General features: G+C 37.7%; 1 protein-coding gene across 1 annotated transcript in view; it reads right to left on the bottom strand.

The window, feature by feature from the left end:
- ELOVL4 (ELOVL fatty acid elongase 4) overlaps positions 1-9,676 on the bottom strand; it is a 43,330-nt gene extending 33,654 nt beyond the window's left edge. Inside the window, exon 1 of the mRNA XM_026695116.2 lies at positions 9,232-9,676. Within this exon, the coding sequence (XP_026550901.1) occupies positions 9,232-9,316 (85 nt within the window). The 5' untranslated portion in view covers positions 9,317-9,676. The remainder of the gene's footprint in view (positions 1-9,231) is intronic.
- Positions 9,677-14,140: the final 4,464 nt, after the last annotated feature.

The following is a 14,140-nucleotide window of genomic DNA, read 5'->3' as shown; positions in this document are numbered from 1 at the left end:
ATTAAAATAGGCATGTATAGCTTTTATAGGAAAGCTATATTCCTATAGCTTTGCATCTTTGTTCCAACGCATATTTGCTGAAAATAATTTCTGAAATATTAATAATTATTTATTTATTAATTATTAATACCATTTTATTGGATGAATACAGAATTATCCTGTGAGTATGCATACATGTATATATTCTCCCCAGACCAGCTTAGTTTACATAATATGCTAAACCAAAAATAAGAAAGTAGTGAGCATGTGAACTCAATCTTCTTGCTAGAAATTTCATTCCAATGTAACACAAGGCAATGGTGAATAGATCTAGCCCTATGTGTATATGAACACATTCTCAGTTCCAGCTTGTCCTCAAAGAAAAAATTGGAAGTTTTGGTTCCATTTTTGATAACCTACACTTCGTGAATTATCTCAATGCAAAACTGTGGTGACCATTCAATATGGTAATAATAGTAAAAATAAACCGATTGTTATAATGAAATTAGCTTGCTTCTAGTCATCAAACACATATATTCACATTCTTTTTTGTGCATATGCTAGATAATGAAGTATGTTCAGGAGCTTGAGGTATGCTGCAGCTTGTTCTTAAACATTTGATGTTTAAATCCCATCACCCACAAATATACATGGCATAGTGAAGAAAAACCTATGCAGAGCAAGCTTGCATGACAGAAGAGTCTGGTTTAAAATTTTGTAGAAATTCTACAAAAATTTGGAGCAGCTTTAATACAATTAACTTTTAGATTAAAAAAATCAAGAAGTATGGTTTGCTTCTAACTAACATATTTTGCTATAACTTAATATTCCTTAGCAAACCACAATAAAAACCCATGTCTATGACTGGTTTTAATAATACTTCAGGAACCTTATACTATAATTAAAGTGTACCACATATAGGTAATATATATTGCTTAGTCAGTATAAATAATTCATTCATATGTCAATCATTTCTTTTATCTAGTCCAGCAGTTTGTGTCATATTGCTGAATATAGATGTTATCTTCACTGAAAGAATGAGGAAGATGTTAGGTGTGATTTGCTCATTTATCAGATGGTATTTCACATTATCTATCTAATGAATCGAAAATTGGAAGCCAAGTTGTTGGAGTAGCAAGAAATCAAAGTTGAATTATCAAATACTAATTTTTGCCTCACCGTCTTGTCCCAAGCTTCCTCATTAATATTAAACAAATTCTGGCTTTATGTTTTATGCATGTATGTTACAAGCTAATTATAGTTAGGTGGCAAAGGGAATATGGCAGTGGTGGGTTTCAACTTTTTTTACTACCAGTTTTGTGGGCGTGGCTTGGTGAGTGTGGCAGGGGAAGGATACTGTAAAATCTCCAGTCAGAGGTGGTATTTGCCAGTTCTCTGAAACTGGTCAGAACCTGCTGAATACCACCTCTGGAATATGGAGACTTTATGATGTACCCCTGCAACCATAATTTTTGAATGGGTGGGCAACCCACAGTCATGGACCACATGAAACTCTTCCACACTCTGAGATGAGGACTGGGTTCTGCAAGAATTGCAAGCTAATTCTGCCCACAGCATGGAGTTTGATCCTGACTGGCTCAAAGTTGATGCCTTCCAAGGTCAGGAAAATGAGGACCCAGACTGTTGGGAGCAATATGCTGACATTGTAAGTGAGTGTTATAAAGCACTATAGAGAGATATATAAGTCTAAGTGAGATTGTGATTGCTACTGGATTCTGTCATCTCTGCACAAGTCTTGCACGACCAAACCAGTTCATTGTGTTAAAATAAAGTTGATGTTAGAAGAATGATGTGAACACAACAATGTAAGCTTTAATTTTTTTATCTTTTATTATTTGTGTATTTATATTGTTTAGTTTTTATTTTCCATCTTTGGTCTTTGCTTAGGAATTTGAAAATGGATTGACATTATAAAGCCTTGAACTTACTCTTCCCCTTTCCAACTTTTTAAGAAACGGGGCACTCTTTTGTTATCAAGCAATATTGAATCAAGCAATATTTTAAAATCATAACATTTCATTTGAATTCTCTATATTTCAACCGACTAATCTGGTACACCAATAAAAAGACTTCTGGAGAAACTGAAAAACATTTGAGTACCTAGATAACAATTAGCAAATTATGTTCCACATTAGTTCAGAAGAAGTCCCAGTAAATATAATGGGAACTACTCCTGAGAAAACATGTATAGGACCATTTCATAACAGGGATGTAAAGGTTGCCAATGTTTGCATAGATCCTCACAGAGCCCTTTCAGGGTACACTATTGAAAAGTAATTTTTACTGGGACAAAGCAAAAATCATTAAATACTGTGGGCCAATTATATTAACTGCATTTATTGATTGCAATTCAATTCAATTCAATAATATTCAATTAATTGCATGCCAATCAAATTAAGTTTAGCATTTGCACTAGCCCCACTTAGTGCAATTTTTGGCATATTCACAAAAGCTAAGAAACCAGCTGTGTACCATATTTCTAAGAAATAATTCATGGTGGCATGATACTAACTCTCAGTTTCCCAAGGCATGCATTTTGTTCAATATTTATAATAATGGAATCTATTCCCAAGATTTTCAAGTTCTCTCAACTGCTGTTAGTAGCAATAAAGAGACCCTGATTGTGCTTTCTTTCTCTCATTGGAAATAGTTTCTCTAGACCAGACTAGGCTCCTTATGTAAAGTGTTGCTATTGCATGTTATCGCTGAATGGTCTGAGCTGTTGAGCAGAATTGCAAATTAAATGAAGGTCCAAACTTCTACCCTAACTCAAAGACAATAAGAACAAATTATTTCAGCACAGAACAGAAAAGATGATCTTAATAATTCTCAGAAGCATCATTATCATATGACTCATGGCCAAGTACATGTGGTTATAGGTATAATGTGCATATATAAAACCATGGTCAGAAATCAGTAGTATGATAAGTTATTTTGCACGCTTGATGTTGGTGGGCACAAAAGTATCAACGTTTATGGAGATTCTCAGTCATCCAGGTCATGATTGTCTCAAAGGTGCTTTTCAAAAGACAACTGAACAAAAAATATCTTCAAAGAAAAGCAAATAAGGTCCAGTTGCCTTCTGAAAAATTACCTTTGAGACACAAAAGCATCAAGCTTTTTCAAGAGGCAACTGGTCACCTCTTAAAAAAGGACCTTTGGGACAACCATGACCTGGATGACTGAGAATCTCCACAGACATTTTCAGAGGAACATTGTTGTATTTTACTTTGTTTTTCCTGTCATTGGAAACTTAGAAGTGAATTTAAATTAACTTAAGAGTATATTGTTGTTGCAGTGAACAATTTTAAATTAAATATTTAAAATGAGACAATCCTGCAAAATTAGCAAAAATAAATAATTAACATATGCACATTTAAAAATGTTTTCATGGAGTAATGTTATAAGTACATTAAATAAATGAATAAAATATTATATTTTACAAAAGGGCCACAATAATATTTTGCACAAATTAGCCTCAAACATGCATTTCCCTGAAGAAAAAGTTTCATTCATAATGACTCTTTCGAAACAAATCAAGAACAAAGGCGTATCTGTCACCACAAAGTATGGTTTAACCTCTTCGATTAAAAAATATAGATAACTCACTATTAACTCTGTAGTGTACTGACAAAAAGAGATGGAGGGTAAGTTTGCACATCAATACTAGTTAATCTAGCACTTAGACAGTGCCATTAATGCTATTCTTGTTTTCGTCTGGGGGAAAAATTGGGCATCCGTTCCCAGAACAATTATAAGATTCTTTGCAAAATGCAAATGATTGAACCCAATGAGTAAAGCAGCTGCACACAAAATGTGTGTACAGAAATGCTTCAGGTATTGTTTATGGACCGCAAGCTTTGATCCCCACGCCTTATTTCTCCATAGCAGTAAAAACTGTCTAGAAGTCTCACTGTCATCATGTCAAGTGTAATATATACATTTTTTTTCAAATGTGGCATTCTTTTCATTTTAATGCAGAGAAAGGGAAAGTGATGTGTACAAACAAATGCTTGTGTGTTTTGAGTGCTTTGATTGAAATGAATGGTTCTGCAGCTGGAGTACCACATTAACTCTTAAATTAGAACTCTGTAACTTTAATCCATGCCTAGAGGTTAATAAGAGAAGGGTTCAGGAATATTTTGGGGCAAAATATCCTTAGTGTGGAATTATCTCATGGAGAATAGTTTGAATATTTATGTCCTGTATAACATCAGTCTAATGGTCCTCATTGACATTTTATTTGCTGTTTATTTATTTTATTTACATCCTGCCTTTATTATTTTTATAAACAACACAAGGTGGTACACGTGTCTAATATTTCTTTCTCCTCCTATTTTGCCCACAATAACAACCCTGTGAAGTGCTGAGAGGAAAGAGAGAAAGAGAGAGAGAGAGAGAGAGACAGAGAGAGGGAGAGAGAGAGAGAGTAGTTCAAGGTCAGCCAGCCAGCTTTCATGCCTAAAGCAGGATTAGAACTCACAGTCTCCTGGTTTCTACTCTGATGGCCTGACCACATTCTCTCTAATTGTGATTAGTACCTACATTTTAGATGTTAGAATCTTTATGATTTTTAAAATAGAAAACAGGTTACTTTGATATTAATAATGAAGCAATTAATGGGTGACATTCACCATGAATGTCACTTTTCTTGCAGAACACGGCTTCATTTTTTATTGTTATTTTTTTGGGAAAAGTCATTTTGACTTGTATTGTTGCCTATACCTTACTTATTCATTCTTGAAGCTAATTTCAAAATGACTTTTGATATTGCTCAGAATTTTGGTTATCTGTCTTAACAGTACTGAAAGGGATCTTATAAAAAACTCTTAAATGTTTTTATATATTAGGTTGTACCAGTTTTAAACATAGATGACCTATATTTTTCAAAAGTCTGTTTTGGAGGTGATTTTGAAGTACATGGAATAAACCCAATCTGTTGTATCATTTCAATAATGTTACAAATCAACAGGATTACAATACTAACATAATCTGTAAACTATTGAATATTTTCCGTCTGATATTTTTTGATTATATGCACCCTGCAAGTTTTTCATTTACAGCAACACTGGGAAATAAATAAATAAAATTTGGAAAATAAAAAATAAGCTATCTATAGATTTGGACAAAAAGTAAAATTCAGATCTTATACATTAGAGTCAAAAGAAAAAAAATCTTGTATTGGATTCACTTTCATCACTTCTATTCATCATACAAAAGTAAGGAAGTACAGTAATTACTTGAGATGCCACCTTAAGCCTAGACCAAAATCTAATCATGGAAGATAGGCTGAAATTGCGGGGAAACAGAACCATGACACATTCTTTGTAACTAACTTCCAATTATTACACCATCACCTCACCCCCACAACTTAGTGAGAGCACAATTGCATGAATTGGCCCTCCAGCATCTGATTAGAGTTGGGAAGGAATAATTTGAGAATCTGATTTTCGAACTATAAGAATGATGAAAACAATGTAGAGAAACTGTGTAGGTGTCTTAGTGAGAATAAAATTTCTTCATTTGTTGTGCAATGTGGCTGTGCAGGGATGTTTGCAATGTGATGAAATATTTCATGAGTTGAGCAACAACCAAACATGGCCAGGCCTTTATGATAGGGTTGCTGGGCAAGGCCAGAAAAGCATGATATAATTTCAAGATGATGTTGATTGAAAATGCTGTGGTACAGCAATTAGGTGTACTGATTCAGTACACCTATTGCTGTACTACAGCATTTTCATTCAGCAGCAACCATTGGTATTATTAGAGAATCCTATAGCCAGGTTCCAAAAGGCCACATTATTGTGGCCAGTAATACTTTGGGTATTTTGTTTTCAGAAGATTACATGAATTGTGTTTCTTTTTTCAATTGTAGAAGGTTGGAATCCAAAGAGCTGTCTGAAGGACCAAAACTACCATCTGTCCAACAGAAGCTTCATTCAGATTCAGTGTAATTTTCTAAACATCCTCACAATAAATAAAAATAACTATAGGAGCAAATCCATGGTTAGATTAGAGGAGAGAAGAAATAGAAGCATTTGATCTACTCTTTTTCCAAAAGAAAATTTAAACAAAGTAAAATTGATAACAAAGGATAGAAGTTAAGAATATGAAATCCTAAATTAAAAAAATATTTTAGGTATCAACTCACGGGGAAGAGTTAAGAAAACTATTGGCCTTATTCTCTCTGCTAAGCCCCTTGTTAAAAATTATATAACAATGGTAATAGGAATAATTAATGGAATGATTGTTAACAATTATGTAAATAATAAATTTGATGACAATGTCTAAAAGAGTATTACGAGACTCGGCAAAGTTAATAAAAGCGAACATTGCTATTTAGAATAATAGGAAGCAATCAGTTTATTACTGTCATTCACACAAACATGTTTGGTTTTTTTCCAAATTAATATCATTAATTTCAAGACTCAATGATTTAAACAGAAGTCATATAACTCTTCCCGTTATAGTTTTCTAACTCTTCTGAATAGTATAAGTGTAGTTTTGAATATTACATACCCACACACATCTCTTAATGACTATAGAAACACACATACCCTAATGGTCTGAACCTAATCATATTACTAATATAATTCCTTCATAATGAATCTAGAGTTTTTTTCTATCAGTATTCAGCTTTAGACCTGCTCTGCATACTTCCACCTTCAGAATGGAAGGAAAGATTTTTCTTAAATATCCTACTTTCTGCAACCATACCACCATTTCCTTTATTTTCTGGAAGCTGTCCAAATCTCTGGGGCAGGCTTTCAGAGGATTGCAAAGGGAAGGAGTAGCTGAATAAGTATGATTTCTTGCCCACTGTGAAGCAGTGAAAATGTTTTCTTGGATCAAAAATCTTCCATAGACGAAAAAAAAGTTTATTTCTGCAATAAGTTTTTGCTAGATCCAGCCCATTCCTCTGCCTAGGAATACAATGGAATTTCTATGCTTTTCTCTATCTGAATTTCTCCACCTCATTTCAAGAGCTTCAAGATAACCAATACACTGAAAAAATTGTTTTAAGTATTGTAACTAAAAATAATGTTATTTGGGAACATCAGATCATGCCAGATATACATATACCAGTCTCAGATGTTGCCTTACTGCTTAATGTAGTACAAATTAGTCTGCTCAGCACGAGATGTTAGGCAACTTTTTCTACATTATCCAAATGACAGATAGGCTTTCTAAAGAGAAGGAAGTAATAAAGTGTTTTCTACAGAAGTCCACTGCTAGAAAGTTTAAAATTGAGTTTAAAATTGTTATAATTCAGTTAAATTCTGGCAATCTAGTATGGAGTACAAAGTAACAATCACGAGGTAAAGCAGTTATTTAAAAAGTTGATAATTCCATACTATTAACTATGTATTTGTTGATAACTAACACAACTGTGCTTTGTAATAAGAATGTGTAAAAAGTACAAGAAAGATTTATGTAAACACATCACTATTCCATTCAGTGTTTAAAGTTTTGGATTAGTGTTGATGTTGGATGAATATTGTCTGAAGTATGGCTAAAAACAAAAGATAATAGAGGATAATTAGGCAGATGGTACACAAAACAAAATTTCTGAAGTGAGAATGGCATTGTCTAATAAGTGCCAGCATTTACTTATGAATTTTCAAAATTTATAACCCACACAGTATGAATTTTATTCTTCCCTATAGCGAAACCCAACAGTATGTTGCAGAATCATCCTAGCATTTAAAACCAGTATTGGCCACTTGAATATAAAATGCAATCCTGGCTCCTGAAGAATATGTATGTATACCATCTGCAGTCATAAGCATGAAAAAGTCAAACATCCGGTTATCCATGTATTATTTCATTTATCATGCATGCAGAACAAAGCTATTTGCTGATGCATAAGACAAGAAGCAATCTAAGGCTGCAACTTCAGGTAATTTATCTGGGGTTTAAAACCCACTGAACAAAAAGTTATTCTTCAGAATAAACAAGCAACGTGATCATCTTGCTCTACTGTCTTCTTGCACCTGCCATGCCAACCCTAAATGATACCCTTCTGTATCATTAGACACATTTGATATAAATCTATTAGCTACTTTTTATACTTTTCATTCCCTTTTAGAAATAAACTGTCAGTTTGGGATTAGACTTAACCAACTACACCATGAAACTTGGACTATAGTATCAGGAATGATCTGACTTCCATAAAAAAGGCAAACAGACAGAAAGACAAAAAAGAAGGGGGAGAGGAGAAAGAAAGAAGAAAATCCCTAAAGATTTATTAACGGTACATTCCTTTTACAGTCCAAAGGATGCCACTGGATCATCCTTTTAGTCTCATTTCCCCCAATTTGCATTGGCCACTAGTTTTCAGATGTACTGACTATCCTTTTTCAGTCATTCCCAATCAGCATAGGTAGTCAACTTGGCATCTCCACAGACATGAGATTCATGGCTGGTGGAGTTATGGTAAGCATACTTCAGAGTAAGCACTTTCCAAACATTTTTTTTTTTTTTAATATAGAGCAGCTTGTAGGCAGCAGTTCTTTTTCCTTGGCATGCTCACAGTTAAAGGGGTCAGTGTTTTAGAACAGGTCTGCAGAAACCACCGCCAGTCCTGGGCTAACCTGGCTTTGATTTGGTACCAGTTTTCAGAGAAAGGATTTAGAAGTCATTCTGAATGCTTGGTAAGCTTCCACTATCTACTCTCATTAGAAGGCTAATACAGAAATTTTTAAAAAGGAGACGGAACAGCATCCCTGGCCACAGACTGAAATGGTACGGCTGTTTCTTCTTTACTTATGACTTAAGGCTCCCCTACCCACCCACCTCCAAATGTAGGGATGAGGAAAAAGCCCCCCCCCCCCAATGTCTAGTAAAAAGATTCTGTTTGAGTTTGCCGCCTCCTGTCAGGCAGCCACTGGCTTTAGACAAGATAAGAGAGAGAGAGAGAGAGACACGGAGCCATTTTGACCGTTGTGTGACAGTGACGAGCCAAGGAGGCATTTGGGGAGATGGGGCGGGGGTGGAAGTCCCCCCTTGTGAGCCTGGCTGGGAAAGCGATGAGGAAGACAGAGACGGCGGCAGCAAGCCGGGCCGGAGGAATCGGTCGCCGGAGGTGGAGAAGAGATAAGGCAGGTGCTGCACAGCCAGGAGCGCTAACGGGAAAGCAGGCCAAGTGCCGGCGCATCGGGAGGAGGCTGAGGAGAGACTTAACAAAAAAAGAAAAAAGAAAGAAAGAAAAGGCTTGGCGCTCGTTTTTACCTCGGATGGTCCAGGACCAGCGGTAGAACTCCAAGGTGTCGTTCACCACGTTGGCTATGAGGCCCGGCTCTCCGGAGTGACCCATGGTTGGCCAGCTGGCTGGCAGGCAGGCAGGCAAGCGGGCGGGCGACTTTGCAGCAGTCGGAGCAGCAGCAGGCGGCGGCGGCGGCGGCAGCAGCAGCAAAGAAGAAACCGGCAGGCTTAGCTTAGGTCAGCTCAGAACAAGCGAGTCTCTGGCTCTCGGCCGGGGCTGCTGCTGCTCCCCTCTTTCCAAGTGGAAATGAAATTTAAATCTCTGTATCTGGGTGTCTATCTTCAAGCTCCGCCTCTCCGGAGACGACACCCGTGCCCGGGGCAGGGAGATGGCAAAAGGCAGTAGAACCGGCGCCGAAGCGAGGCTGCAGCACCTTTGGGATGGACCGTAAGCGCTTACGCACGTGACACCACTCTTTTTCCCGCCCCCTCTTTCCGGATGGCATCACCCGGCGCAGGCGCCCGCCCTGCGCATCTCAGGAGAGTCCATTCACGCCAAGGGATGGCCGGACGGAGGGACCGGGTCAATCCCGGCCGCCTTCACTTAGGGTTGAAAATGGAGCCCCGGGTCCTCAAAGGTACCTTGCGGTATCTTGCGAAGGGCTCGCGGGGTGCCGAGGCCCAGGTGGCCTGCCAACCGGGAATCGGAGGCCAGCAAACACCCCCCCACACACACACACGCGTATGGTAGGGGAAGGGGGAGAACCTTTGGGGCATGCTGGATCCCCTCTGTATTAAATCTTCACCTTCTTCCTCTGTCTCTGATCATATGAAAGGCAACAGGCCACAAAAGATACAATAAAGCAATACATCACATCTATGGACAAATATTGTCTTGGCAAGAGCCCTAGAACATCTCAGAAAGGATGTTTCATTCTTCCGCCCACTTGCTTTGGTTCCACCTAAACTTAAATCTTTTAAAGCCTTTAAATGGCACAGCTTCCAAATATGATATACACGGCAATGATACACCAGAATTCAATGTCACCTGGTCCTGTCACTGAGAAAAGGCCTGCTGAAAGGCCGGTCCCATTTTGGGGTGCGGAATGCCCCACACACTTTATGGAATGCTCTCCCCACAAAGTATACGCAGCCTTCGCTTTCTCCCAGTTCTCTATAAATGGATTAAATATATTTTATTTCAAGATGCTTTTGGTTCCAACCTTGTATTTGATCCTTGTTTTTCTTCGTTGTTGATGCTTGTTTGGATTTTTTTACTGTGGCACACAGCCCAAAGGCCTTTGGGATTTCACTCATGTAAAACAAATAAAAAAATATAGGCACCCATCAAAATCCTTGCCTAAGTGTCTTAAGGGGCTCATTTAGGTACCCCGAGCTGTTTAGGACTTTAAACATTAATAACAACACCTGAATTTGAGATAGAAAGGGAATAGATAGCCCACGTTTATTTATCAAAATTGGTATAATGCAGGGGTTCCCAAACTTGGCAACTTGAAGACTTGTGGACTTCAACTCCCAGAATTCTGAGAGTTGAAGTCCACAAGTCTTCAAGTTGCCAAGTTTGGAGACCTCTGGACTAGTGAAACATGCTAGAATTCTTGCCCTGTTTTGAAATTTGCTGACCTATAAAAGAAGCAATGGAGCAGCTTTCCAGGAATAGTTAATCTCTTTATTAATGACTTAGATGAGGGAATAGAAGGGGAACTTACCAAATTTGCAGATGATACTAAGCTGGCAGGAATAGCTAACACCCAAGAAGATAGGCTCAAGATCCAGATGGATCTTGATAGACTAGAACACTGGGCCATATCTAATAAAATGAAATTCAATGTAGAGAAAAGTAAAGTCCTACACTTAGGCAAGAAAAACCAAAAGTATACATATAGACTGGGTGAAACCAGGCTTAATAGCAGTAACTATGAGAGGGATCTTGAAGTCTTAGTGGACAACCAGCTAAATATGAGCCAGCAGTGTGCAGCAGCAGCCACCAAAAAAGCTAATGCAATCCTAAGCTAATGCAATCCTATTAACAGAAGGATACAATCAAGATCAAAGGAGGTACTAATACCACTCTATGAAGCCTTAGTAAGACCACACCTAAAGTACTGCATCCAGTTTTGTTCACCTCATTATAAAAAAGATGTTGAGACTCTAGAAAAAGTACGGAGAAGAGCAACCAGGATGATTAGGGGACTGGAGACTAAAACATACGAAGAACGGTTACAGGAACTGGGCTTGGCTAGTCTAGTAAAAAGAAGGACCAAGGGAGACATGATAGCAGTCTTCCAGTATTTGAGAGGATGCCACAGAGAGGAAGGGGTCAAGCTATTTTCTAAAGCTCCTATAGGCCAGACAAGGAATAATGGATGGAAACTGAACAAGGAGAGATTTAACCTGGAAATAAGGAGAAACTTTTTGCCAGTGAGAACAATCAATCAATGGAACAGCTTGTCCTCGGAAGTTGTGGGAGCACCATCACTTGAGACTTTCAAGAAGAGATTGGGCTGCCATTTGTCAGAAATGGTGTAGGGTCTCCCGCTTGGGGGAGGGGTTGGACTAGATGACCTACAAGGTCCCTTCCAACTCTGATTATCTGTTATCTGTTATCTGCATTTTTGCCTCTGGCCAGTGCTTATTGGTGGAAAGAAGTACACCTGGACTTCAGAATAAAAGTTGAGCAAAAGGAAGTTGAAAATGGCTGTTTATGATTCTTTTGCAAAGAATCATAAACAGCCAAAACTTTTGCCTTAAAGTTTTGAACCTGAAATCAATTTTATTTTGTTTTCCTTTGAGCCGCCTGCAGCAGTTTTCTTCTTGACTTGGGCCTCTTAGAATCTAGTCCCCCTGCAAAAATCTAGTAGGGGGACCAATACGTCGACTTAATTCTTGACTCTTAAGGAATCAATATCATGTAGTTAGAACTGCATTCTAAGACATTAATTATTTTCACATCTTAAAGCAATAAATTCCATTAAATATGCAGTGTAATTTGGATTATTTGGATGATTACTTATCAATTACATGGTGTGTCCATGTAAGCCTTTAAGATGAAAAACCATTCAATCATGCCAGTATAGTAATACTTGAATCAATATAATCAAAATCCAAATCAGGTTCATGATAGGATCACGTGTGTGTTTGTATATGCATTTTCTGCACACACATACAGCAACATTGTACAAATGAACACTGGGTTTTTAATCAGAATAGTGCTACATCTAGCTTGATATGTGTTTTTCTTCACCTTTTTCTAAACTGGGATTCTAATTGCAAAGAAGCGGGGCACATTAAATGGTCTAATCAGATATTGGTTTAGTTTATCCAATGTTCCTTTAAATTAAAAGGTTTAATAGTAACTACATTAGATTTCTATATTCTTATGGAAATAATTCTGGTTTCTAGAATATCTTCTCATGGATACATATGACCTTTCCACATTTATTCTAGTCTCGTGATATATAGGTAATATTAATGCTATACCTGAAGATTTCAAATCATTCAAATTTCAGCAACCTAAATCAAATACACTATTCAAAGTACATTTTTTGCTCTGTTAACGTCAATTAAACTAAATGTATATGGGCTACCATATATCAACCCTTTACTAAAGAAGAATTATTCCAAATTGCATTGAAAGGAGAAGAAACACTCCTCACTTCAGTGATAAATAGTGCTAATAAAAAAGAAAGAAAGGTACAGAAAAGATTATGAGGAGTCCCTGATCAGAGGTAGTATTCAGCAGGTTCTGACCAGTTCTGGAGAACCGGTAGTGGAAATTTTGAATAGTTCAGAGAACCAGGAGTGGAAATTTTGAGTAGTTTGGAGTACCACCTCTGTCTGGCCTCTCCCCCATCTATTCTCTACCTTCTCCCGAGTCCCAGCAGATTGGCTGGGTCTTCTTTGGTTGCCCTGCACAGGAGAACGAAGCTGTAAAGCAGGTTAGTGGGGTGGAGAGGGAATTTTGCAGTAACTTTCCCCTGCCATGGCCACCAAGCCACACCCACCAAGCCATGCCCACAGAACCGGTAGTAAAAATTTTTTGAATCCCACCACTGTCTAAGACTGAATAGTAGCCTGAGTAAAAGCTTCCTTTGCTTGTTGTTGATAATAAAAAAAGATACTTATCCAAACTATTCTATGTGTGTCTACAGCCTGTGGGGAGGGAGCTCCATCTAAATACCTTTTCCTTTATGACTGAGCTTCATGGACACTGATATATCTTACATTACCTGAGATAGAATAAGGACTGATACATTTTTACACTGAAATTAAGCTTTACTGTAAAATTATCAATTAACAATGCTAGGGAAATATATTTTCTTGACCATTCCATAACTGCATAATGAAGTTGAATGTAGAGTTTATGACTAGGATAGATGGACTAAATGGAGCTATCTTGTATAATAGCCCAGTTTGGGCAACATCGTTTCTCCAGATACCCATTTACACTTGTTTCAACCTTATCATAGTCACCACTACCATCGCAATCACCTTCTCCTATCCTGAATGTTCTGAGTTTTATAATCCTTGCCTATGTTGCTGTCATAAAAGGCCACCAATCCCACAGCTACTCCTCGGCATTGCCAATTAGTTACCTTAACATACCATTCTATTGCATAAAGCTTGACATACTGTAAGTAATACTTTGGGAGTAAGCAATGATCCATCCCCTGTTGTAACATTCACTATACCTTAATTAAGATGGCCATGAATGTATGTATCTCAAGACCAGATCAATGTTACAAACACAGGGAAATTATTGGCAGCACTTCAAATAATTCTTTCAAAATAATTTTCTCAAGAGTGTTAAAGACACAGGAGACTTCCGGTTTGCAGGGCTTCGGCGGTAAGCAGGAATCCACGATCATGCGTGGTTTCTGCCTGGGCTCACCGCTGGAGCGCCCCGAGCCAGCTG

This window comes from Pseudonaja textilis, chromosome 1, assembly GCF_049901715.1.
Source record: "Pseudonaja textilis isolate UNSWEBS1 chromosome 1, rPseTex1.2, whole genome shotgun sequence".
In the NCBI taxonomy this organism is placed as follows: Eukaryota; Metazoa; Chordata; class Lepidosauria; order Squamata; family Elapidae; genus Pseudonaja; species Pseudonaja textilis.
The sequence above is the reverse complement of the archived record's forward strand: the minus strand, read 5'-3'. Positions and strand labels throughout refer to the sequence as shown.